Source organism: Lepidochelys kempii, chromosome 18, assembly GCF_965140285.1.
Source record: "Lepidochelys kempii isolate rLepKem1 chromosome 18, rLepKem1.hap1, whole genome shotgun sequence".
Taxonomy (NCBI): Eukaryota; Metazoa; Chordata; order Testudines; family Cheloniidae; genus Lepidochelys; species Lepidochelys kempii.
The window spans coordinates 12145973-12172799 of NC_136397.1; the positions used below are offsets into that span (position 1 = coordinate 12145973).

Consider the following 26827-nt stretch of genomic DNA (forward strand, 5'->3'; position numbering starts at 1 on the left):
TATCACGAAACCCTGCAAAACTTTTTATCTAGTGCCAAGGAGATACTCAGCAATGAAAAAGTAAAAATAAATAGTGCATATGATTAGTAACTATACTTCATATGATGTGATCTCAACAAAGCTACAATCTTTAATGTTCAAACTAACTCCCCTTTTACAAAAATACCAGGGTCAGTCACAATCATTTCATATGATTATATGAAGCCCTACATTTGAAAATCTCCAGCATAACCATAATTGTTCTTGCTAAACATCTGTAGCTATTCTAAGTTAGTCCAAATAGACCAGTGTACCCTCGAAGAAGCAGAGGTGTACCAGGGGGTACATCAAGTCATCTAGACATTTGACGAATTTTACAACAAACCATATAAAAAGCACTAGCAAAGTCAGTACAAACTAAAATTTAATATGACTTGTTTATAATGCTCTGTATGCTATACACTGAAATGTATGTACAATATTTATATTCCAATTTATTTATTTTATAATTACATGGTAAAAATGAGAAAGTAAGCAATTTTTCAGTAAAAGAAGTGTGCTGGGATAGTTTTGTATTTTTATGTCTGATTTTGTAAGCACGTAGTTTTTAAGAGAGGGGAAACTTAGGGGTATGCAAGGCAAATTAGACTCCTGAAAGGGGTACAGTAGTCTGGAAAGATTGAAAGCCACTGAAATAGACAAAGACATCAAATGTTCCTGATCCACTTTATTCTACACAGTTACAGTACAATATATTCCTTGACCCTATGTAACAAATATTTATATTTACACAGGTACCTGTTACAGTCATAAGATACAGGCCTTCAAAAAGCTTATGTATGATGAACTGTTAATGCTACAAAAATACTGTAAATACCACAAAAACTGGTATCAGTCTGCGTTCTCTAGTGACATTCATAAGAAGAGCTCAAAGCATTTTGCAAACATTAATTGAGCTGCACAAGAACACTATGAGGTATCACACTAATTTTTCGAAGTGTGAAAGAATTAGAGGTCAAATGACTTGTCTCAGCTCAGTCAGCGAATCTGTGCCAGGACTCGGAATACATCACAAGAGTCTTACTTCCCTCTCCCTTCCTTTAACCAACAAGACAACACACACCCACTCATAAAAAAATAATAAAAAGAGGTCTCATTTAGAACTCTAAATGTTGCTATGTGCAAAATACATGCTTTTTCCCTTACATGATTACATTATCATGAGGTACCTTACATTTCAAACATATAATTAGAACTGGACAAAACTCAAACTTCTGATGCTTTCAAGTATTCCAAGAGAACTATATGAACAAAGACAGCAAGTGAAAGATCAATGCCCACTTACATGAGGTAGCATGGGGATTTATTGTTAAAATAGGTTATGTAGATGAGGAGCCATTTCTGGATTTATCTAACTCCCCAAAAAAGTAAAGGATGACATCTACTGGAAAGTTATTTTAACTGCAGGTGCATAATCCCTTTGAATAAAAATTCCATAATTTAAATACATATGATATGTATGTATGTAATAAAGACTTCATTTGTAGGCAGGTAATTTTTTTAAAAAGTTATAAAATGTAAGGATAAAGAAGAGTTTATGATGAAGAAATACTGATGTTATCTGATTATAAAAGCCACTTCACCCTGAATTGCCCCTTGAAATATGTTAACTACTTACGCTAAACAATCTGTCCCATCTTGTCTTTAGCTGTGACACTCTGAGTAAGTTTCCCAGACTTGAAGTAGAGCTCTGTGTAAGCTCAAAAGCTCGTCTCTCTCACCAACAGAAGTTGGTCCAATAAAAGATATGACCTCACCCACCTTATCTCTCTTGTTGACTGACATCACTACAACAACACTATTAATTCATACGTCAATATGATATAAAGAAAAGAGCTTCTGGATTCACCTACCTGAAATGCAACTCAATCTGTATTGCTCCTTTATTACTGCTGTTCTTTGATGACTGAAAGATGCAGTTGAACACATTGGGCATGCCTAGGGTTGTCTTCTGCCCAGCATAACGAGTGTCAAATGCCATCATAGAATGTGAAACCAAGTTAACCGATTTTGTTTGATTTGAGAAACTCTCAAAAAGCAACTTGGATTTCTTAAAGTCAAACCTGGTAGGTTCAAATGAAAAGAAAAATAATTAATTGTTAAGACTCTTTCAACATATACGCCTACAAAAAAGAAGAGCCATGGACTCTTAAGTGTCCATGAAATGCGGACAGGACTTCTGTTTTTAAAAGATTAACCTGAAAGCCCTTCAACTCACAAACTGCATGGAATCCCATCTGTCTTGGAAGGATAAAGGGCAGAGTCAACCCATCTGGAATTTGAACCCTTGGGTTTTTCCATGCAAAGCTCAACTATTAAGTGACTGTTCTTATTCCAAAATACAACTTGGGAGAGGCGAGGAAATGAAGAGGTTTAGAGTAATACAATACTTTCCCATCAAACCATCTAATTCAGACTCCATCTAGCTTATGCATTCTGTACAGATATTTAAGAATCAATTTGTATAATAAATCAGCATACTTTATTTCGTTCATATCATAACATTAATAAACATTAATTCAGACTAAAAGCAGAAGTCAAAGCCATACCTGGCTAACGAGCTGAGTCCATCCTTTCCTTTAGGTTCAACCAGTTCCAGACTCACATTAACCATGTCAATAAGGAAAGACATACAGGTATACACTTCTCCACTCAACACAGTCTGCAAATGGAAAACACCAAGATTCCTTATAAAACACCTTGGTTATTTCAGATCCTTGATTTAAGAATTTTCTAATGAGCGAAATAAGCAAACATTTATGAGGTCATATACAGTGTTTTCCCAGCTAAACTTGATTAACATACTTCAGAAAAATTAAATTTTAGAACAATTGTAACCACAAACTAGAATAAATGTAATTCAGTTCCACAGTAACGTCAACTAACCTGTTATATTGGTTTTATAAAAAAAGAAAAATTTCAAATTCCTTCTATAATGAACATAATTTTGTTGCCTGAGAAACAATTTCATTTATTTATTTATTTTAAATGTACTCTCCATGCCAGGCTTTTCACCAAAGCTCTACAGGAAACAGCAACCCAATTACATTTTCAATTCCAATTAATTCCCTTCCATGGAAGCTTTAAATTTCATCTCAAGTACTAATCAAATAATTAACTAGTGAAGGAAGTGCTTTTTAAAAACAAACACTTATATTGTGCACATATTAGTACTAGGAAGGATTCACGTAATCCTGTCTAAAATCTTTGGGGAACCCTGTGTGTTTTTGGTAAATTTTCAAAAATGTAAATTTGCTTCCATGGTAGACAGGGGTTCGGTGTGCTGTGGAGACAGTACTCGGGATCCCCACAAGGTACAAAGATTAAATTTGTTATTCAGCTCCTCCTTCCATCTAACTAACGACGAACACGGATTCATTCCAGATGGTGTGCTGTCGGGTCTTTCTGGAAGGATGGTATTTGATCCTGTGCCTAATGAGTAGGGGACATTCAGGACTCTGCTGCAAGGCATCCAAGAAAAACCATACTAGAGTTTTCACTAAAACTCACAGTTTTCATGTTTGTTATAATAGTGAACACTTTAAAAAATAATAATAATAATAATAATAATCAGCATGCCTGTTTAAATGCCACTATCATCCATGGACAATTACTACTGTTCATAATCTCTTTTCAAAACAATTCCGAAACAAGCAGTGACAATAGCAGGTTATGATAGAAATGACACACATGCTCCCCTTTATTCCTTGAATTGCTCCTGAGACAGACAATTCCCAAACACATTCAAACAAACAGAGAGCTTCACAACCGCCATTGTTCTTCAACTAAAATTTTTACCTACCAGTGAAATAGTGTCTTTTAACAAACTCTAGACAGAACTTTTTTGCGCATGTTTTTAACCTAACAGAACTCAAAGTTTCTCTCACATGAATTCTTGGATCCTGCAGATCATAAGGTCGCATAAACTCTTCTACAGGTTCCCCAAGGTTATTCTCCAATAGTCCTCGAATCAGTTTATATTTACTCAGATCCAGAGAGCAATGGACTGATGACAGATTGCCATGAATTGATATGTCTGGAACTATATGACTCATCTCCCTACAAAAGAGAAAGAATCAATGTCTTGTCATAAAACCTTCAATTGAAATGCCTACTGATGGGGAAAAATAAACAAAAAGAAAACAGTTCCACAGAAAGAGTTCCACCTCCCTGACTGAACTGCAGCATCTCTCATCCAGCTATGGGTTTCAACAGTATATGAGAAGATGGCAGATATTCTTCCATCTAAGACATATCACCAATTTAAGTGACAAATCATAGGCTCATTATTGTGTTTAAGTGTTTTAAGGTAAAATTTTCAAAAGCACCTAAAGGACTTAAGTGCTGAAGTCTCATTGAAAGTCAATGGGTCTGACTGAAGCACCTAAGTCACTTAAGGGCTTTTGAAAATTTTACTGTAAGCCTAAAAATTACCAAAGTTCTTGATTACTTTCTAGATAAATATAAAATAATTAAAAGAATTATAGACATTCAAGAAAATGCTTAAAGCTTTTTTTTTTTTTTTTTTAAAAAACACTTATTAAAAAACCCAACATGTTAAGGCTTAATACTACCCCCCTCCTCACCTTCAAGTGTTTAGTACTTTGCACATTGGCCCGCTTCCATGGTTTGGGGGGGTGGGGGGATTTGCTAAGAGCCTTGTGACTGTAAGAATGGGTTTCTGACCATCAGATGATTAGAGCTGAGTGAGGATTCTTGTTTGGAATAATTCCTAATTGGCCCTGCCTCTCCACTGCTGGGAGGTTTCTCTGAAATATCCTCTAACTCCTTCCACTCACGCTTAGAACCAGCTGATGGAAAGCAGAGTGCACTGGAAGAATAGGCCTGGAGAAACAAATAGGAGGTCAAAGTGGAACCGTGTGTGTGTGTGTGTGTGTGTGTGTGTGTGTGTGTGTGTGTGTGTGTGTGTGTGTGTGTGTGTGTGTGTGTGTGTGTGTGTGTGTGTGTGTGTGTGTGTGTGTAAGGGTAATTAAAACCACTTCTGCAGTAGGAAGGAAAGTTAGTTAAGAAGGAAGTGGAGTATCCGCTGATGGGGAAAGGAGAGGGGGAAAAAAAACAGGAGAGGAGTGGGAGAAGGGTTTACTGGGCAAGTTAGAAACTTCAGTAAAAGACAATATAACTCAGCCTAAGAGCTCTTAAGTGGAGCATGGAGCCTTTTGTGAGCAGTGGTCTGTTTTTCAGAGATACTAAGCATTCAATGATTCCAACTGAAGTCAGTGCCAGATAAAGGTACTCAGCACCTCTGAAAATCAAGGAACATACTTAGGTTGTTCAATATGAATGTAAGTATTTAATCCTAGTCACCTAAATTTGATTTTTTTTGTCCTTATTTTCAAATATATGTCAAAAACTATAGTGTGAAGTGCTTCTTATCATATTTACTTACAAACTGCTGGGCTGTGTAACATGGGTAACAGTATTTCAAAATATCAGTAAAAATAGGGGGGAAATCTAAACTATATAATCTGTTGTGAAGTTAACAATATACATTAAACCACAGTATACAGAGTAAGAAATTATCCAGATAACTATAACTCACTTGTCTAAGTTTCTCTCTACTTGCAGCTTCAATCCAAAAGGTTCCGTTAAGAGACTTCCTCCTGTCTGCCTGACAAAGTAGGAAGGGAAGGTCAGATCTGCACTGGTGTCCTCCATAGCCTTAGAATACTCTCTAGAGTATCTCTCTGCAGCAAAGATGTCCATGTTCTGCAGATCAACCACAATGCAGTCTAACAGGCAGATATGATCCTCTGTAAGAGTACACAAGATTCATATATCAAGCAAGATTAAAACATTCTCAACTAATGAAACCACCTACTTTACTGCAGAAGAAAGTTGACTTTATTATGGAAATAATTCCGTTCTGTTTATGCTGCTGCATCCAACACCGTAGCATTTGATGCACATAAGCATTAACTCATAGATATTATACCATGAATTCCTCAATTATGTGGGTGCAGAATGTGTCATGGAATCCACTTCATGCAGCAAAATTGTGCACCAGAATTTAACTTTCATGTTTAGGCAAAAGTTATGTTTCTAATCCTTGTGAGTGCAAACATAACCTTAAAAACATGAATCATGTAGTAACATCTTTGAGTTTCCAGACAGAATGGGGGAAGGGAGGAAGGGAATTGTAAACTTCCCCACTCTTCTCAATGAGTTGTTAATTCTGAAACCTAGAACAAACGTACAAATCTCAACATTGTTAATTTTATCACTGCTGATCATTTAAAGCCCAACCTAATTCCCACTGAAGACAACAGAAATGCTTCCATTGACTTCAATGGGAGTTGGATTGGACACCGTTAACTCTCTCATGCCCACAAATCTCAACTGCTTATTACTCATTCCTAGAAATCAAAATCCCAAATGTCCACTATTCTGCCGCCCAAACCTTCAGCTTCCTCTATAATGCAGTTATGTCCTGCCAATACAAAAATCTGTGGCCTGAAAATATGGGAGGGCATACAATAACTTGAATATCAAAACAAACAACATAGGACCGAAAGTACTGGACACATTTTTAATTTTTTTAAATCTTAAACGAAACCTTCAATTTTGAAGTACAACTCTGTGAGCAAGCAGTGGATAGGGAAATCTATCTAGGTTTTTTTCACCATGGCACTCAAATGCCTTTCCTCTTCTGTTCCCAGGCTTCTGTTATCAATGATATTATGCTACAATGAAATGAAATTTAATTACAAACTGTACAAAAAGGAAGGACAGACATTCCTACACCCTTCACATGAACAGTAGCAGACAGAAAGGTCAACCCTAAAATCATGAAGTAACCATGCCATATAAGGTATCTCCTAAACTAAAATGAATAATTGATATTAAAAGGAGGAAGAGTTAAGTAGGCCGTTCTATTATCTCTCACATACCTGGACTGTGAGGGATTTGTGCAACAGGTGATTTTGGTGTGTGTCCTTGCTGCTTAGTCAATGTACTCAGTTCAGACTCACTTTTCAGATTCATAATATTTGTTCCAGAAGATGATTTCATGAATAACCCTTCTTTCAGGCTCATGACCCCCTTCGATTCATCTGCACTTGTTGTTTTCTTTATGCTGTGTTTTGGGGTTCCCAGTGGTGAAGAAAATGGAACAGAACCCTGCTAATGAAAGGAATACAGTGAGTTACAACAGAGATTGGACTTCTAATTTTAAAAGAGATTAATACATGAAGTAATTTTCTAAAAAGTATAAAGGGTGGAAGCTGTGATATAACCACTAACCATAAACAAAGTCATCTATTTGAAAAACAAAGTGTCACTCAGAATTGTGGCCCACCTTAAATATTATAAACAGTTCCAAAATGAAGTCATATGATCACATATGAGCTCTTTGCCCCGCTTTTAAAAAACCTCAACAATTTTTCACTAGAACAAGATTTACAGTATAATACATTTAGAAAAATAGGAGTAAAAAAATCTACACAGATATTAATGTTTTTTAAAATTTCAGAAAAATATTTCATTAAAAATTATTATTAAGGGGGGTGCATTTTGGATATTTCTGATATAGCTGGAAGGGTCAGACTGCATACATTTTATGATCAATTTTGTGCTAATTATTTTCAGGCCTTTGATCACTTGGGTAAAAATGATGACTGCTGTAGATTCAAAGATTTTTTTTTTTTTTTTTTACAGCATAGTAACTACTCTTCATAATCATATTCCTAGATGAGGAATACTGTGAACAGCAAATTACTACAAAAATAATAATTTACTCATTCATGTAACATTTAAAATGGTGCCTTTCTATATGCTCTAGGCACCTTTGACATGACAAAAATGCATCTTACGTGCAGCAAAACAATTTAAGATAACTCCCCACTAATAAACACCTTCAAAACCCAAATCTCTTTGCTTCAGAATAATTTCCCATCTTTACAATTACAATTCCCCAGAAAGAAGAGGAGCTTTGTTTATGTTTGTGTTTAGTATTGTACCTTTTCTGCTTCACTCAGATTGTAAAAGTTTCATGCACTAGAGTTTTCCATCTTCAAAAGACAAAATCTAACATCAGAGGGCTGCAAGGGACCTTACTAGTTCAAACCTACATGAAAGGTTGGTTGGTTGTTTTTTAATTTATCTGGGTTTTCTGAACAGTGGGAAATGAACTAAAAATATGTTAACGTTATGGGGTCTATTTCCCCCATTTAATGCTTCAATAGCTCTCACTGAACACTACTGGGGGTTACATACCTTCTGTATACCCCAAATCCAATTCAAAGTTATCTTTGTAGGTCTGGGGTTTTGTTTTGTTGTTTTTTTTTAAAAAAACACACCTCTTAGATTTAACTACATTTCACCTGCCTGAGCTAATTACCACCTATTTTCCCCATTTGTTTCAGCAGTGTTGGATTTCTCACTTTCCTGCCCTTACAGTGCTACCTCTAGAATTTGCTCTTTCACTTTTGCACTGTATTTGAGACGTTACAGAATGCTACCCCCTCTCATAAGCCATTAGGTAATTTTCATATCTTTAAATTTTCCCTCAAAACCTTCCTTTTAGCTCTAAATTAGGAATTTTTCTAGCTGTAAAGTTTAAGGCATTTTTGGACAGGATTCTTCATATGCAACTTTCATCATATCCCTAATTAATAAAAAAAGTTAAAGAAAGAACATGCAATCGAAAAATCATATCACAACACCCATGAATCCACAAAGTTATGTAAAAAAGAATCCAAACATGGTCATCTTCAGGCATGTGTGAAAAACTTAAAGGAGAAATAAGTGTAAGAACACTGCAAAATAAACTCAAATCCAATCCTTATGGAATTCTACAAAATCACTGAAACAAAAGAAATGCGCCTTTTTTAATATATAAACTAACTAATAAGTGCTGAATTCCACAATGATCTTTTTTCTTTAAACGAACACCTAACACCTCTGCAAAGATGTATTAGTACCTCACGTAAAATGGGATCCTCATATGCACTGCTTTGCAAAATCAAATCCTCAAAAACAAATGAGGGGCAGGGGAAAAAAATTTCAATTAAAGACCCCAAATGATACACACATCTTCTATTATTTAACCTTTATTAATACAACTGCTTATGTAAAGGGTTAAAGTGATTGATAGCCACACAGCTTCTCCTGAATCCCCAAATATTAATGTAAATCCTATTTTAATCTGTTAATGCAGCAACATTGCAGCATGTCATTTCACCATTAGAATTCCATTATCACCTTGTAGTAGACACTCCTCACATTCCCTGCTGGCCATCTCAGCCACAGTTGGGGGAAGAAATGAGGATAAAGGATCAGAGGCACCAAGCATCCCGAAAGCAAGGGATCTGTCTCAGTTTGCTACAAGTCCACTGTCCAAACCAGTGGAAAAACATTTTTGAACATCAGTAGAAGGGGGAACAGTGTTTGACACCGGCTACCAACAGCTCATTTTTATGCTGCAATCACAGTCTGTCAGCCCTTTTCCATTTCTCCTGCCAAATGCTGCTTTCTATAAGTAACTGATCCCAAACAACCTACTTCGGAGGTAGAGATGGAATAGGAGGGTTCCACATACATTCCCTCACACAAAAATTACACTGCTGCCCTTCTCAATATCAGTCTCGCTTAATTTTGCTCCCCACCAAAGAACATAGCTTGGCTTTGTTAAGGGGGATGGGGAGGAAGGAGAAAATACATCACACCACTTCGGCTCTCAAAATCCTGGCTTATCAAGCATATTATAAAAAGAAAAGGAGTACTTGTGGCACCTTAGAGACTAACCAATTTATTTGAGCATAAGCTTTCGTGAGCTACAGCTCACTTTAAGGCTTATGCTCAAATAAATTGGTTAGTCTCTAAGGAGCCACAAGTACTCCTTTTCTTTTTGCGAATACAGACTAACACGGCTGTTACTCTGAAACCAAGCATATTATAGTTATTCTTGGAGATCTAGCCCTACTTGTCTCTACTGACCCAATGGGAATTTTTTCTGACTTACGATGGCTGGCTCGGATCCTGACATTAATGACTAACTATTGGAAGAGGACTGGCAGCCGCGCAAAGGAGCTGAAGGACTTTTTGCTCATCTCATTCAGTATTCTGACACAATTAATTTTATTAGCAGCAAAATAGCTAAGATTGTAATGCAAAATATAGAAAAAGAAAACTTGATGGAGATGGGAAAAACTTGTTGGAGGTGGGAACCAGAGCTCAAAGTCATTACACTGACCTTCAAAAGAAAAACATGCGGTCGATTAAAGTACTGTTTTCCATTTTATCCTCTAGAGTGTGTTGTGATGTAATAGTCTGTGGGTATGGAGAACTAAAGAAAATTCTCTTGAAACTTCAAAGGACCTTTCCACATTTAGATAGAGAGCTAAGATTGATGCATTAAAAAAACCACATCAATAGTAGATATTCTTTCAATTCAAAAAGATAATATACAAAATTGTTCCTACCTTGTCTTTTAATGAGAAGGTACCTGGGCTGTCTGCAAAGAGAAACCTGTTCTTGACTTTTAGTTTCCCAAGATTAGCCACAATAAGATAGTTAGACTTGGAGCTTTCGGGGATGAGCAGGACAGGAGCACCAGCTTCAATGTCAAGAAAAACTCGGGAGGTTCGCTGCGCCTGATCTCTCACCTGGTGGAATAAACATCCAATTTAAAATATACTTTCACGTGCCACAGAATAATTTACCAGGATGCAATCATTTTTGGTAATCCTGTAACACGACTAGGCATTTTTGTAATCTCTCTTTATATAACCTTTTTAAAGGTAAGATTTATTTTCTACTGCTTCTAGCCTCTTATGATGTTTCTTGACCGTTATATTATTAAAATACATTCAGAGGTAGTCCAATTAAAAAATGGCTAGTTTACTGACAAATGCTGATAACAGCTAACATTTATATTAATTTAAGACCAAATAACTATATACAGATGGACAGAAATCTGAGAAACTATAAATTTTCTCCCCACCTACAATAGTGAATTCTTGTTTAAACTATAGAGAAACAGATGACTGGTTTGGAAAGAAAGGGCTGTGACAAACACTGAAAACAAGCCAGAAGTCATGTGGAAGACAAGAGTAAAGCATAAAACATTTTACTGTCCCAGTCAAACTCAAGTATGTATTAATACGGTACACTGAAGTAAAATTGAACTATATAAAAAAAATCTAAATTTCAGTTTAGCTACAAATTGTTGTTTACAGTCATCCCAGATTGAAAGGAAGTAAATAATCACGTCTGTAAATCATTATAGTTGACAACACTTTTCATCAGCTCTTTATTAGTGAAAGCAGATTAGGCTGAAATTTGATCAGCAAATGAAAGAGTTTTTACCGGTCTACTTCAAATCAGCCTATTTAAACCAACTAGGATGAAGGATTCCAGAAAGAATCAGGCATTCTTTGCAACACACAGAAGTACTAATCTAAATTCAGAAAACAGGGAATCTGAGCCAGTATTTACTGTTTCACCTTCAGAGTTTACCCTTACAGTCAGACAAAAGCACACTATAATCAATCCCCTTCCTCACAGAGGCCAGTGAAAAACAAATTAACCATATGTAATATCTCTTTATTTCCTGACACAAATAAATAAGCTCCACAAATAAATGTATAAAAGTGCCAAATAAGAAGCCATGAGAAATTCTTTATAAAAGTCCAAAATTCTCATATATTTTTCATAATCAAAAGAAGATGTGCTATGAAAATGGCTGTTGTTTCTTCCAACAGAACTCCAAGACGTTTGTATATTTTCAGAGTATTAGTCCATTACATTTCTGAAAAAATATTTATATTACTAAAATAATATTCAGTCACCTAGTAAATAAGATTCAGATACAGTAAGGATTAACTTTCATTGGTTAGCGTGAGAACAATTTAGGATTTCATATGTTACAAATTGAAAAGATCAATTAGATCATCAAATCCATTCCCCTGTAAAGCTGGGATACATTTTCCTGATAAATTCACCAAGTAGAATTTCCACAAGATATGCATGATTTTATTTATCATAATACAGGTGCGACACAAAAGATAGCTGATAACAGACTGATTGATCTTTATTTCTTGGTCCCAGTCGCACAATATGGGTCAAGATTGCAACAGGTTATATGCCATCATATCACAGGGACTAGCAACCACTAACATGCCTGACTAATGTACACTGCCACATGCCCATTTAAAATGGAATTTTGGGGGGGAAATCAGAAATGGTTTCCAGTAAATTAGATCCCTCATAACATCCAATATGTTAACAGTGTTATGCATCTCCTGCAATCCTTGGAAATCAGATCTCATTACAGCCTAATACTTCTCAAGTTACTATGAGGTGATCCGGTAAAACAAAGTGCATGCTGTATTTCAACGGCAAGGAATGTCTACACTGTACTAAGAATGAATGTTAAAAAAAACATACTATTTGTCCTTCAATTGCTGCTCTCTGGCGCCCTAGGACATCCTGAAGCTGAGTGAAATGTTGAATGAAAGACACCACCTCCGCCTGAAAGCGTTGAGTATGCACATACTGAACTGATGCCATCCGCAAGCTGACACGAATATCACACTCTCGTTGTAGCAAAGGATCAGGTTGCCCGTACCTGTGATAAAAAATAAAATATTAAGATCATACAAAAATTAAAGACTCCTACAGTTTTAAATTCACCCACAATTGAGCAGCAACATTTGCAAATTTCTGTTTCAATGAAGTGACAATTTTAACTTTAACAGTACCTTACATTTGCACAATTAAAAAATGAACTTAGAGCACAATTTGAAAGAATAAATTCTTAACTAAATCCTAACTTATTTTGCAGGTATAAATACCACTGTAATTAAATTAAGCTAGTAAAAAAAAAAAATGAAAGTCTGAGTTTTGATTGCTACTCTATCTTTAACTTAGTAGGTCATGCCTACATTCAACAGATATCCAGAACCGTGATATTTTATCTCTCAAATACAGTATTATGTGTTACAATACTTAGGTCATAAGTGACAGTAAAAAAAAGAGAAGAACATTCAACTCTGAATTTCAATGTGTTCTGTCGGTTTAAGTTAATCTTAATGCTGTCTGAACAATTTTTAAATCTACTTATTTTCTAATGACAGAATATGAAGAAAAGATACTTAAGATTGAAACATCCGAAAACATAGCACAAAATGGCATTTACACTGAGCACAACAGCTTTAGGAAGTACATAATATTGAAAAAGCCGAAGTCTAAAATGTAAGTGAGACCAGTGGAAACGAACTTGCTGCAGTTCACAAACAGTACCAGAGGTATAATTTATACTGAATGGGAAGTTTTGAGGACACAAAAAAACCCAAATGTCATTAGAATAGTTCAGATTTTTATCATAACACTAGCTGATCCCCCTGAAGGGTCAAGGCCTGCTGGAATTGTGACACTGAAGGAGGTCCCCTCTCTCCCATATATCTTCCCTCCTCACTTCCATATGCTCTGTAGCCTGCCACTACAAAAATATTCCATCCTTTAGAGGGCACCACACATAGAGCCCTAGGCTAAACCTAAAGAGGACCATGGGATTGCCTGTATATACTTTTCATGGGTCTGATGCGGAGTTCCTTAAAATGAGAATTTTGCCCAGTATGTCAATGGGAGCTTTGTTTTTGTAAAGAACTCATGATGCAGTCTAGTGTGTTTTTCTACACAACGTGCTGCTTTCTAAAGTTTTAAAGTTAACTTTTGCTCTAATAATAATAATAATAATAATAATATCTTTGTTTAACATTAGTTGTATCAAATGAAAACTATTCAGTTTAAAAAAACAAGTTCTATTTTATTTAGGGAAAGGTCAACATTCTTTGTTTTTCAAATCACGCTTGACAGAACCATAAGCAACATTTCAAAAAAAATTCCTTCACTGCTGTGTGTTGACAGACACCCAGCATCAATTAAAATTACCAGTCAAACCCCCTAAAAAAAGTTTGCAACAGATACAAGAGTACATTTTTAACATCACAGGCTTTCAAGATAGAGCACTTTATAAACTGAACATTCAAATGTTTTTTGATGTTTTGTTTTAATAACCCGCTAAACATTGTGCAACAAGAAAATGTTCCATTTCATACTTGTAAATTTGGAAAATGAGCGCCTCTTCACCACTGGTAGTGAAACGTTCTCTGTAAAACTCTCCATGAGAGGTAAGATCACTTAGGGACAGGCTTCCAATGCTTCCCTGTAGGGCTAAATCTCCATCTAAAAAACAAAAGAAAGACCATTTATTATTTATCTTAGAGGATATTAATATTAATTAACTCTCTGTAGTAAATCCCTTGTTACTGTAGAACGGGCTTACCTTTACTGGGATAACCTAGACCTTTAACAGATTATTGAACAAAAGAGATGGGAAAACACAAAATCTCACATTCCAAAATCAAAGCAAATCACTCCAAGTAACAAAAAGATTGTACTAATCTAAACAATTTATGTTGCCAAAAATAAGGTTTGCATATGTAGTCTAATAATTACATTTCAACCTCATGCCTAAAAATTGAGATGTATATACCTTCTGAAAACTAAACATTTTATAGATTTGAAAAAGATCTCTCTCATTGAGAAAATCAGTCACTTTTTATAAAACAGAACAAAAAAGGTTTCAAAAACTAAACAGATTTAGATCTTAGCTGATCTCAGCACCAAGAATTAAGCGTTCAGCATGCTACAAGTGATGCAAAAGTTCCAAAAAGAGGTTGTTGTGAGATTAATCCTCCAAACCTAGCACCCAATGCTGCACGAAGTGCTGGAAGTTAACTTTAAAATATGACAATACACATGTCTGGATGGGGTTAATTTATAAGACTGGAAAAGAACGGCTGCAAGACTGTTTAAAACAGAATAGTTGTGCACAACAACCATCTTTCATTTATATAAAGGTTTATAAAAAAAACTAGACTGGCAGGATATAAATGGTCATTTACAGAAAACGAACCGGTTCTATACACTTGTGGAACCTCCAACTACTGGGAGTTACTTAATCTCTAAACCCTTTGATTTGAAACAGTAAGCCCTATAGTTTTCACTCTTAAGAGGGTATTCCTATTTCAGTGTTTGCAAGGAACACCCGTGTGACACAGGACAAGTCATGTGTGGAAAAACACTGAAAGCTACCCGATGCAATGATTCAATCAATACCAATTAACCACTGAAAGTCTGCATTAAAATTTGCCTGACCTAACAAGCAAAAACAAGCTCCCAGTAAAGGAAAACCAGTTCAAGACACTATTCCAACGCAAAAAGAAAAGGAGTACTTGTGGCACCTTTGAGACTAACCAATTTATTTGAGCATAAGCTTTCGTTAGCTACAGCTCACTTCGAAAGCTTATGCTCAAATAAATTTGATAGTCTCTAAGGTGCCACAAGTACTCCTTTTCTTTTTGCGAATACAGACTAACACGGCTGCTATTCTGAAACCTATTCCAACGCAGTGATTCCTCTCATTCTAAATTGTATGCATTTTTAAAATGTTAACTACCACCTATACTCACCAATCATTTCCAGATATGTGACAAGTTTTGACACATTAGCTTTAGCTAGCTCACTGGTCGTCTGATTCAACACTAAGGATAGGGAATGAACCTGGTCAAGCAAAAAGAAATAGATTAGTAGTATGTAATACGATCACTTAACTGGAACCAACTCTGAACTGATCTAAAGAAGTGTTCTCTCTGTTATTGAAAACAAAACCTCAATTTTAAGAGTGAGAACTTTTGCCTTTAACACCCATATCATCCCCTTCACAACCTCCACACAACAAGACTATCTTCCTCGCCTGTCTTTCTGATGATCTGAGCCCCGTCTTGGAATCCCTCATTGTCACTCATTTCTCCATTGCATAAAGTTCAAGGTTTTTGTCCTTACTCTCAAGGTCCTTCACAACTCTGCCCATCCTTCCACAACTGCTAGTCTCTTACTGCATTGTTCACTCTTCAAACAACAGTCTTAACCACCCATTTCTCCCACAGCTGCCTTTACACTTTCCTCCAAGTACCCATTATACATTTAACGTCCAACTGAACTAATCTCTAAGTCCACTACCCTATCCTCCTCCATATGCCTTTTCAAGACACACTTCTACTGTGACTCCTAAATTAAATCAATCCACTAACAATGGGTAGGTCAGGAGGTGGGTGTCATCCTTTTTAATAGACATTTATTTACATTAAAAAAAACAAACATTCAAATTATTTGAAACCCCTCAAGTTGTACACTCGGTTATCCTTTGTAACCACAAGGACATATTACGATTACCTTCGTCCTCCTTCCCTTTCCCTCTTAACGTTTTTGCCTTGTCACAATTAGACTGCAAGACCCTTGGAGAAAAAACTGTATTCCTATGTGTCTATACAGTGCCTAGCATAATGAAGCCCCAATTTTGACTGGGGCCTTTGGGACCTAGATGGGTGCAACAACTACCTGATTAGTCTTATAAGACTCATTGGGGGCCTCTCAACCCCAACTGAGTGCGAGTCTTAGGGAGCTGGTTGAGCACCCGCTGTACCTTAGGGATCTTAAGATTTTCAATCAACCTCCCACATTAGCTCTAGGATTGTGGGCTCCACTGAGCCTTGAGGACCATTGCTTAACCCCCACCCATCTTCCTTAGGAGGGTTCTTCAGAGGTCTCCCAAACAATCATCCTTCACAAAGTGTCAGGAGATTCATTGGGGCCTTCTTAATCCCTAACCCAGGCAAGCCTCCTGAGGCTTGGCAGGGGCCCTCAAACCTGCCCACTTGCATGGAATATACAAGCCTCAAGAGGGACATGGTTCCATCAGTGATTCTCAGGATGCTCTTTGGGGACCCAACAAAGCCAACCTCTCCCCAGAGGCCCTATGAGGCTTGTTTATCCATGACATGGGAGGATGACCCTATTTAGGAGTCCATCAGATTCTGCCGAGCATAAGCAGCTATCTGAGATGGCTGGGGGTGATGAGTTATTGGGGGTCCAGTCAGCCAGATAAGGTTGGCAGGGAGTAGGAAGCCGTCTTGGTGTGTCCCATAAGGCTTGCAAAGGTGAGAACGGGTTTGAGGCACTGACTACTCTCCTACTACAGAGTAAAAAGAAAAGGAGTACTTGTGGCACCTTAGAGACTAACAAATTTATTTGAGCATAAGCTTCCGTGAGCTGACAGTCTCTTACTCTGATTAAGAACAGGCAAACTCCAGTATTCCAAAACACTGGCTATCCAAAACTCTTTTCTCTAAAAGTCAGATCTGTTCCCTTATCCCAATTCTCAAAAAATGCAAATTCATTATTATTAACCCCTATTTTGCAAAGATTTTGTATTTTCTTCCAAAGACTTTTGTATAATTGGGAGTTACCATATAGGTTTTATATATATTGTGTGTAGGATACATATGAATGACCACCACTGTAAATATAAAATGTTAACTTGAATTAAAACACAACTAAAATTTGCATAAAACAATGTGTTATGGAAACACACGTGGTCAATGTCCAGTATCTCTATCTCTAGTACCTTAAGGTTCAGCTTGGTGTTTACAGGATCCTGAACTTCAGAAGTTGATAAGATACTTGCTTCCGACTTCACCATCTGCTGAATATCCTCAGGCGGCAGCTTCATAGCATGGTTATCAGCAGTGGATCCAATCCCAAAAAAATCCAATATCACCACCCAGGTTTGCAAAGTTATTAAAACGTCTAGACAGTTGAAATCAACATCCACACTACGGTTAATTTTGTTATAGCGAGAAGAAAATTCAGAATGTTTCTTGTCCACTAGGAATATATTGATATGAACCAATGAATCATCAAAGTTATTTTTTCCAGAAGGCACCTTGGACTTGTTTAATGTTGGAGAAGGTGGGGGGGTCAAAGGATATTCAGAGTCAGCATCTTCTTTTTGTGTTTTACGGGAGGCACAAGTTGGTCTTTGGTAAAACTGAAAGACATTTGGTGCTTCTTCCATGTGGGAAGGGAGGGAACGTGGCATGTCTGGATATTCTACATTGGATACCGAAGGGCAAGATTGGGAAAGATATTCCTTGTGCACTAAACCAGATGGTTTGGGTGCTCCACGGGACACCATGAGGTTCTTGTGCATAGAGTCTGGACTTTTTTCCAACAGGTCTTCCATCAGCAGAGAACGCAAAGTAATCTGAATGGATAAAGTATGTGGATGATCCTTAGAGAATTCAACATCAAAATCCTGAAACTTTACGCTGACCAGACCTTGTGCTCCAAGTGTAAGATCTCCACATAACTGAACTTGGAGTTCTGAAATATGAAAGTTTGCTTGAATCTGGGTAAAAGATTTTGTTTCCCTAATAGGCATTGACTTGTTTGGAACAGCAGAAAAGCTTGAATGGCTGAACAATCCATTCTCCTTCCGTTCATTCGAGAACTCTGAGCCTACACTGCGAAGCGATACTGAAGGAGAACTAGGACAAGTTGAAGATGTAGAACTGGATGCAAATTTATTCAAATCTTCATTGTAAATTAAATTGTCAAGGGTTTGCAAAACTTGCTCATATACGTGTTTTGCTAAGACCACCTGCATTTAAAAATAAACAGTCATAAGTCTAGTATCTATTAATATTTTCCAAGCTCAGCAAGTGTGTAAAAAACACCTCAATATTTTCTTACTGTTAAAATATCATTGTTTCAAGTACACTCAGCCCCAACAATTAACTTGCATGAAAGTTCTGAAAACATCATGTAGCAAATCTTGAAAAACATTCTACTCAGAATCAATACTGCTTAGGTGTATCTGCTTCCCTCCATTCACCACCTCCACCATTGTTACTCGATTTTTAAGAACATTCACATGAAAAAGGCATTTAAATTCTTAACATTTCATCTATTCTACAGCTGCTTCTTCACATGAAGTCATAATCTGCCATGTCAAGCCATCATAATTTCCACAACAACTAACCAATGTCACAGGCAGAGGATTAGTCTTTTAAAAAACAATCCTGGCTCAATTAATGGTGAATGTTTGAAATACACTACATTCTGTTTCAGACTGAAGCCAGCATAGGCCTGACTAGAGAGATCCTGCCTACAGCACAGAAGCTGGTACACAAACTGAACTGTTCCACAAATTGAAGATTTCAACATCTCCAGTAGCACAAAGCTTGTGTTGGAAACACCAAACTAAAAATCAGGGGATTCAATCCCAAGGAGGAAAAATACAATTTTTTGGATCAATGATAACTTTGTGTTCAATTACAGAAACAATTTCATCTTCTAAATGCCACTTCATGCCATAGTTTTTGCAGGAATTGGATTTTTTTTAAATTAATGCTGGTGAAAATTACCAGAATGACAGCTCTGAAGCGTTAATTCTTCTGTTTATCCACAGAACAAGTACAGCATGAGCAGAGACAGTATAAGCTTCCCAACACCATCCGAAACAACTTGACCTTGAGGAAACACTTCTAGGATGAGAGGGAAGCCAACTTTCTACTGTTATTTGTAGCAGTGTGCTGGTGCAAAAGCACCTAATTAGCCCCTGCCCAGTCAGCTCCCATCAGGGGAAACAGATTGGGGATAATGGAAAAGGCCTGATGCCGGCCTGAGGATTGGAAACACCTGCTGGCCTCACAAGCCAAGGGCTATAAAGGCCGGGAGGGAGCCAGCAGGCAAGGGAGCAGCCAGGGAGAAGTCACTCAGGGAGGGAACTGGAGGTCTCCTAGCTGAATGCTGACTCTGCCTGTAAAGGAGGTAACTAATCCTGTAAAGCTTGTCTATAGACAGACACTGGTGGTGGGATAACTTTAAGTAAATAAAGACACAGGTGTTGCACAACCCTGAAGCCTCTCTGAGCCTTATTGGGGGAAGCAAGTGGGCCCCAGGAAGAGGGGCAGGACGTGAACCCTGTTACCTGATTGAATCGATCTTTGTTGAGATTCCTAACAAGCATGCCAATTAGGACAATGGTAGTGGGGGTTCTCGGTGGTGTGGACGGAGGATGATTAGGAATGAAAGACCGTCAACTCATTTCAAGCAGACTACCAAAATGCCTTATGATACTAACTTCTGGACATTGCCCTGGGTTAGATTTGAACTGGCAATATAGAGGTAGAATTCTGTATTCCATTTTCCAGTTCCCTAAGCAACCCAGTCCCTGACATTGTTCTTCTATATCATCAAAAAAGGATTTTTAATAAAAAAAAAATTGCTCTATTCAACTGTGGAGTAAAACATCTATATTAATGCTGGTAAATATTAAATTATTATACCTGAAGAGGGTTGACAAATTTCCCCTCGATTCTCATAATGCTTGATATTCCAAAGTCTTCATTATTCAAAGGGAACGTCAAATCTAAATCTCTGTCTATTGGGATCTTCTCCAATTTAAATTGTATAGTGGTGTTGTTCAGAATGTGGAAAGCTGTTATTAAAAGACATACATACATTTTTTATCCCCAACATCTACAGTATGAAATACTAAATCACATCATACTGAAATGTGTCAAATTAAAATAAAGGCAAAAATTACATCACCATGGAATATATAATTACCTGGAGACTGAAACTGGCTCTCTTTTCATATGGGACTGAATAAGCACAGCCCAGAAAAGACAACATAATTCTGCTTTTGCTGATCTAATTCTGACTCTTTCGGTTGCTCTAAAAAAAATTTTTTTTTTTTAAATTGTAGTTTTGATTGCATTTTAGCAAAGCTGTGCATGGAGGCAACTATTCAGTTTTCAGATTAGGAATGCAAAATCTGGATACAAATAAATGTGAATTTGTCCACATTGTAATTAAAAAGAGGCTTTTCATAAAACGTGCTGCTTGAGGAATTTAAACAGATATTTATTTAAATACGCTCGGGTTGTAATACTACTTGTTAGTTAAAAGAAATAAACCAGAGTTTTTCATGATACTTACCATGACCTTTATGTAATGATTCAAAAAAATCATGACGAGTAAAGTTGGATTCCTCCTGGATAGTAACACTGGAAGTACCTGAAGGAGGGTGTAACCCCTGAGTCATCTCACTGGCAGACTCTTTCCTGACAATAAACTGGTTGCTATTTAAAGAATACATTTTAATATCTTTAATTTCAACTTGCAGTCTGTCACTTCTAGACTCATCTTCTCCTGGCACAAAATTCTGAATAGATATTTGTCCTAGATGCCCTACAAGCAGTTCAGGGCTACCTGGCTTGCGAGGTATTGATACAATTGGTGACTCAACATTTACATTTAAGATAAGCTTAATAGTATCAGTTTTGAGAGATGATGGTCCAAATCCATCTTCTTCATTATCTTCTAAATTGAAAGGGTCTCTTGATCGTGGTGTTGTATCAAACAGAGAAACCATTTCACTGTATTCAGCAGTTTTAGTTGCCAGGACAGAGGTAACTTTTGTTGCTGCTGTCTTCAGCATGCTGCGGAAATTCTCTTCCAATTCATCCATGGATAAAGTTAGTTCTTTCAGAAATTTAGCCGAGTGGTTGTAATGTAAAGAAGCCATTTTGAGGTTCAGGGAGCATTCTTCTTTCGACTGCTCTACAAAATTGAAGCTCAAAGCATCTGGGAGGCTACTTTCCTCATCGAGCCTGACAAATACAGATTCAAAGTAGCCAATATTATTGATGAGATTTTCATACCTTACTGTATTCCCTATGCTGACAACATACTGGTTCTTAACGTTATCTTGCGTCAGATCCATAAGGTGCAAGCAGCCAAGAGAGCCATTTACATCCAACTTGCTACACATGGAGACGTTAACTTTGGTGCCACCAATGCTCGCTGTTGCAATTTTTCTGCCATATTTTTCTCCATTTGTCATTCCAAGTGTCCTAAGGAGGAGTATATTTAGCCAATGAATGTCCACTGCTACTTCTATATTTCGTGCATGGGTAGACTGAAAGGTTTCCTGCTCCCTGAAATTTCTTTCCAAGTCAGTCATTAAAGGCTGAGGGCTAGAATCTTCTTTTTTCTTTGGGAAGGATTTCTGGAGAAACCCGATCAGCTCAACAATTGTCTCTGGGTTAAGAATGATATCCAAGTTGTTCACCTGCACTGATATCACTTGGAGCGTGCTGTCCAAATTCATTGATGGGCACTCTGCACTCACAAATTGATATTCCAGTTTAATCAAAGATTCTTGATCTTTTGCATAATTACCAGATGAAACATTTGAGGCTGCTGCACATTTCTCTGTCAAACTGGCCACATCAACTGGACAGGCTTCATTTGGTCCATAAATAGGAGACTGTGCCCTACTATCTCGAAGACTTCCTGTTGGAACATCAAAACTAAGATTCTTGTGAGAAGCCATCAAAAGATCAAAATCAGAGCCGTATGTTTGCATAGTGTCAACCAGTAATAAGCCATGAACAGTTAGTGACACTTCTGCATCATAAGGCCTCTTCACAAAATGGGCATTGGTGCCAAAAACCTTGAGTACAGAGATGTATCGCCCATTGCTTTCAACACCTAGCTGCATACAGTTAACTTTAAATTCAGCTAAAAGAAGTTGAGACTCTACAAGTACCTCCCTAGTGTGTTGTTCAACCATCATAACACTCTGTGTTAAATTCATTACAGAATCATGCAAACTTCCACGCTGGTCTACTTCTGTGAAAATCTTCTCTTTCCCTATGTGTAAAGCATCTGGGGACTTAGTTTCAGATGTACTCAGCCTTGCAAAACAATTCTTCAAAGCTGATATTTTATCCTCATTGATATGTATTTTCAGGTCTGGTAAATTCCCAGATAGGACAGCTCCTGGGTATTTCGGATCAGAGGTGTATATCAATCTGCGCTCCAACTGCAAATGAACATTGAATTTTTCTACCACATGAGTTGGACCCACATCACTATCCTGAACATGTTTCCAGTTATCTTTCACTCGTCCAACCATGATCTGAAGATCCATAAATGACAACGTGTACCTCTCATACATCTTTTTACTCATTAAGTGTGCCTGTAGTTGCTCTTCACTGATTTCTAAGCAAGTCAATTCAGATGTTTTGATTCCACTACTGGTGGTAGCCTCAGAAGGTGGGGTATTGGGAGGAGTTGCAAGAGGTGTTTTATATTCATCATCACTCAGTTCTTTGACCTCTGATGACAAACCACCTGCACCCTTCTTTTTAGACTCATCTGTAGATTTAAAAAGGATGGACTCATCAAAATCATACATTCTTTTCCTTTGAACACTTCTAAAATATTGATCTTGTTGTATGTTTTAATTTTAAACAAAAGGTCAAGAAATTGTCAAGTGCAATACTCATGTAGTACCTGATCTCTTATCGCTAGATTTGATAACAGTAAGAAAACAAAAAGAAAAGTAACCACTATATTTCTGTCACGTAAGTGACAGATGTAACATATTTTAAAAAATCCATTTTAAAAATTACACTTGTGAATTTTTAACTATTAAAATATATTATTATATATTGTAATTACATTACTACAATTACTGAAGGAGATTAGAGAAAAATATTTTTTCCTATGTCGATGTGATGCATTTGACAACACATTGGGCCTGATTCAAGGGCCACTGAAGTCAGCTAATTCAAGACTAAATTGACTTCAATGGGATCAACTCTTCTGTGTCTAATCAACTTTACTGTCCATAGAAGAGAATCCGTAAAAGACTAATCTTGCAATTTCCACCTTTGTTTCTGTGTGGTTTAAATGCAGCATGAGAGGAGAGAAAAATCATGCCACTCAAAAGAATCTAATTCCTCTTTAAACCTTACTAGAGAACCCAAATGGATGTTGTGAAAATAGTTTACTCAGTTTGCTCAGTTCAAACCATAACGTAGCAGTTACTAAAAAAGGCTGTGAAGACCTTGCAGAAAATGGTTTGTCGATATGCTAGAAAGAGGTAGAATGGTATGTCTAAGGACCTTGAGGGTGAAAGCCTGGCAAAACTCCCATTGGCATCAGTGGGATCAGGATTTTACACAGGACTGTAGAGTTTATCAGCATCATACTATTTCTTTTAAGGTTAGATATCTTCCTTTTCAAAAACAAGTATTAAATAGAGAAATCCAATGTAATAATAACTGTTACTTAGATATACTGCATTTTAAGCAGATTTGGTTTTATCTAAAAGCTTAATTTTTTTTTATTGTGTTTGAGTTTCCTTTTCAGTTTTTATACATTACTACCAGCACTGTGGCTTGGCTTAGTTATAAAAGTAATTGTTTTATTTATTGGATAGTTAAAAAAAAAATTCCTTTCACTCTTGCCAGCTAGCCCTTGGCAAATGCCAAGAGTACAGCCTCACAGGGCTTCACATTTTGGAGACCATTTTCAAAACATGCTTTCTCTGGAACAGCTGTCTCAGACTCTAAGCCTTTCTGATTCTCTGAGACAAGAATCCCCAGTCTGCTCAAATGTGCCAGACACACAGGTTACAGATGTGAATGGCCATACGCAGACTTCAGATTTCATACTAGGTCCTGTAGAGGTAAGGCCATCCCTGGACTAAAGTTTACCCCGACCCATCCTCCCACAATAAATATGGTGTTAATACTAGTAAAACTGTATGTGTGCCCAGGCAAATAGAAGAATGCTGGGGGGTCCTACCATATACATGTAAAAATAGATACAGTTTATTTCCAGGCCATACCTTGAGAATTAGTTAGTAATATTCTCCCCAGATCCAACACTACTAACACTGGGTCCACAAATTTGAAGTCATCAGGAAAGATCACCTGAGGGGCAGAAATATCAAGGCACACTGTCCAACGTTTGCTGTTTTCCTGAAAACAAAATAAAAATATTTTCTTCCCATTCACAAAACAAATGCAAGAATCAATCCTATCCAAATTATAAATTCTCCACTGATACTAAGGTACCTGTATAAGCATAACATGCATTTGACAATGTTTTATGAAAAAGTATCAGAGCCCAAATATTTCCTTCTCAGAGAAAAGATCTTTTAATTTTTTCTCTTGTTATAACAGCTACTTATGACATGTACATTACTAATACAATTATCCTTCAATTTTTAGGAAGGGCAAAGTAGTTTCCAAGATCAGTTGAAAGATGATTACTACATACTTGGAGAGAATTTTTCAAAAAAGCTCAACACTCAACAGCTCCTATTGATTTCAATGGGAACTTGAAATTTGGGAAACTTTGTGGATCCCTTCCATGTTTCAGAACTAATATAAAAGGCAAGGAAACAAAACACATTTCTGAGAAAAAGAAACTTACAATGAAATCTCCCACTAGTAAACGATCAATCGTTTGCCTGATTTCAGCTTTTGTCTGCATTTTTAGTTTGTTGTACTGTCTTCTAGCTGCTTCAGCCACTCTCACCTCTAGCTCAGACTGATATCCAAAGCCTGCAGGAAATATACAAATCTGAGTTGCATAATTTTGTTCACATATCGCTGAATCAGAAAGTAGTAATGAGAATTTATTTACTGTGATTTATAAAAATGTAAACTATGTTGTTGTTTTTTCCAGGAAACTGCATAACAACAGATGGCCAAAAATTGCATCTAGAGGCTGAAGTGACCATTCCCAATAACAGCCCTAAACACTAACTGTATTACAAATGATTATTCGGCAAAAACAGAGCTTTTAAGCAAACAAAGGATTTCTTAAATCCTTGTGTGATCATTATGGTGGGTCACACCTTCCATTTTAATTTCCTGAACAAAATCTGACTAAATGTACTCAAGGGAATTTAAGGAAGGGCTATGAGGCAGCCAAAATCCTTCCTAATTGTATCCATGTCCCTTGAGGAACATTCTGATCTTGTAAAAAGGAAGGAAAACTATTTCTATACTAGGTCTGTGCCATATCTTGCTGCTATCAAACTCTTAGTATTCAAATACTAAGGATTCAAAAAGAATCATTTATTGTTCCTTATTCTCACCCTTTCTGCCCTCAGAAGCAACATACAGAGCTGAAGTTCTAAAGGCAGCTGACATGAAAGTTCAAGCTCAGGTCTTAAGCCCCCAGGTCAAGCAAGGATTAGTTCAGTGAAGCTCTATCCTTATGGAAGAGACACAGCAACTGTAAAAAGGAAGACACTCCCTCTGACAAATCCAAGAGTGGCAACGACAGACTTGAGAGAGGGACAGATTGTGATAATGTGGCATCTACAAGATTAGTCAATTAAAGGTGGAAGTGTAGGGAGATATCCTGAAGGCATGCCCTTTCTGCTTCAGAAATCAAGAGAAGCCCTCACTTTTTCTTGATTTGAATTTACAATGGAAACTTTTATTGCCGCTTTACCGGAGTAAATATGAGAAATCAATCAAATTTGAGAAAATAAATAAGACATGAAAAAAATATCAAACAAAAAGGTTAACCTGAGGTATGAACCCTTCCCTTGTAGAAGAAATCGGCTACTTTCTTAATGGCTTGTGGATTGTAAATAATATTTAGAGGTCTGGTACTGACTTCCAGGCGTCTCTCAAAATTGCTGTGGGCTGGGTTTCTCTCATACAGCATCTCAAATACTGGTGCATCGGGGTCTGCATCTGAATCAAGATAACAAAAGAATATAAAAGCAATTCTGTCTAAAGTAGGAGTACGGAGGGTATAAAAATCAATTTTTTGTTTGCATGGGGGTAGTTAATATCTGATGTTCATTCAGACTATAGTATTTAAATTTTTTAAAATACAATGGATATGCATCAAAAGCAGCTCAATTTAAAAATTAACATTCATAGACTAAGGCCAAAAGAGACCATCATGATCATATTTTCTGACCTCCTGCATACTGCTGGCCCCAGAACCTCACCCACCCACTCCTGTAGTATACCCCTAACATCTGGCTGAGTTAGTGAAGTCCTCAAATCATGATTTAAAGACTTCAAGTTAC

At 36.9% G+C, this 26827-nt stretch overlaps 1 protein-coding gene across 9 annotated transcripts in view; it reads right to left on the reverse strand.

Moving 5' to 3' along the window:
• Positions 1–26827, reverse strand: part of VPS13D (vacuolar protein sorting 13 homolog D) — a 197564-nt gene that overhangs the window by 148712 nt on the left and 22025 nt on the right. For all 9 annotated transcript variants that reach the window (XR_012155549.2, XR_012155551.2, XR_012155552.2 and 6 more), the window contains exons 16-30: positions 26313–26483; positions 25204–25334; positions 24614–24746; positions 20908–23133; positions 20253–20404; positions 17528–18562; positions 15534–15624; positions 14118–14244; positions 12445–12625; positions 10479–10661; positions 6948–7179; positions 5600–5810; positions 3927–4098; positions 2589–2701; positions 1893–2102 (exon numbers count right to left, since the gene is read on the reverse strand). Coding sequence is in view for 3 of the 9 variants with exons in the window: in XM_073316658.2 (XP_073172759.2) it covers positions 1893–2102; positions 2589–2701; positions 3927–4098; positions 5600–5810; positions 6948–7179; positions 10479–10661; positions 12445–12625; positions 14118–14244; positions 15534–15624; positions 17528–18562; positions 20253–20404; positions 20908–23133; positions 24614–24746; positions 25204–25334; positions 26313–26483 (5368 nt within the window). In the remaining 6 variants the exon portion in view is untranslated. The remainder of the gene's footprint in view (positions 1–1892; positions 2103–2588; positions 2702–3926; positions 4099–5599; positions 5811–6947; positions 7180–10478; positions 10662–12444; positions 12626–14117; positions 14245–15533; positions 15625–17527; positions 18563–20252; positions 20405–20907; positions 23134–24613; positions 24747–25203; positions 25335–26312; positions 26484–26827) is intronic.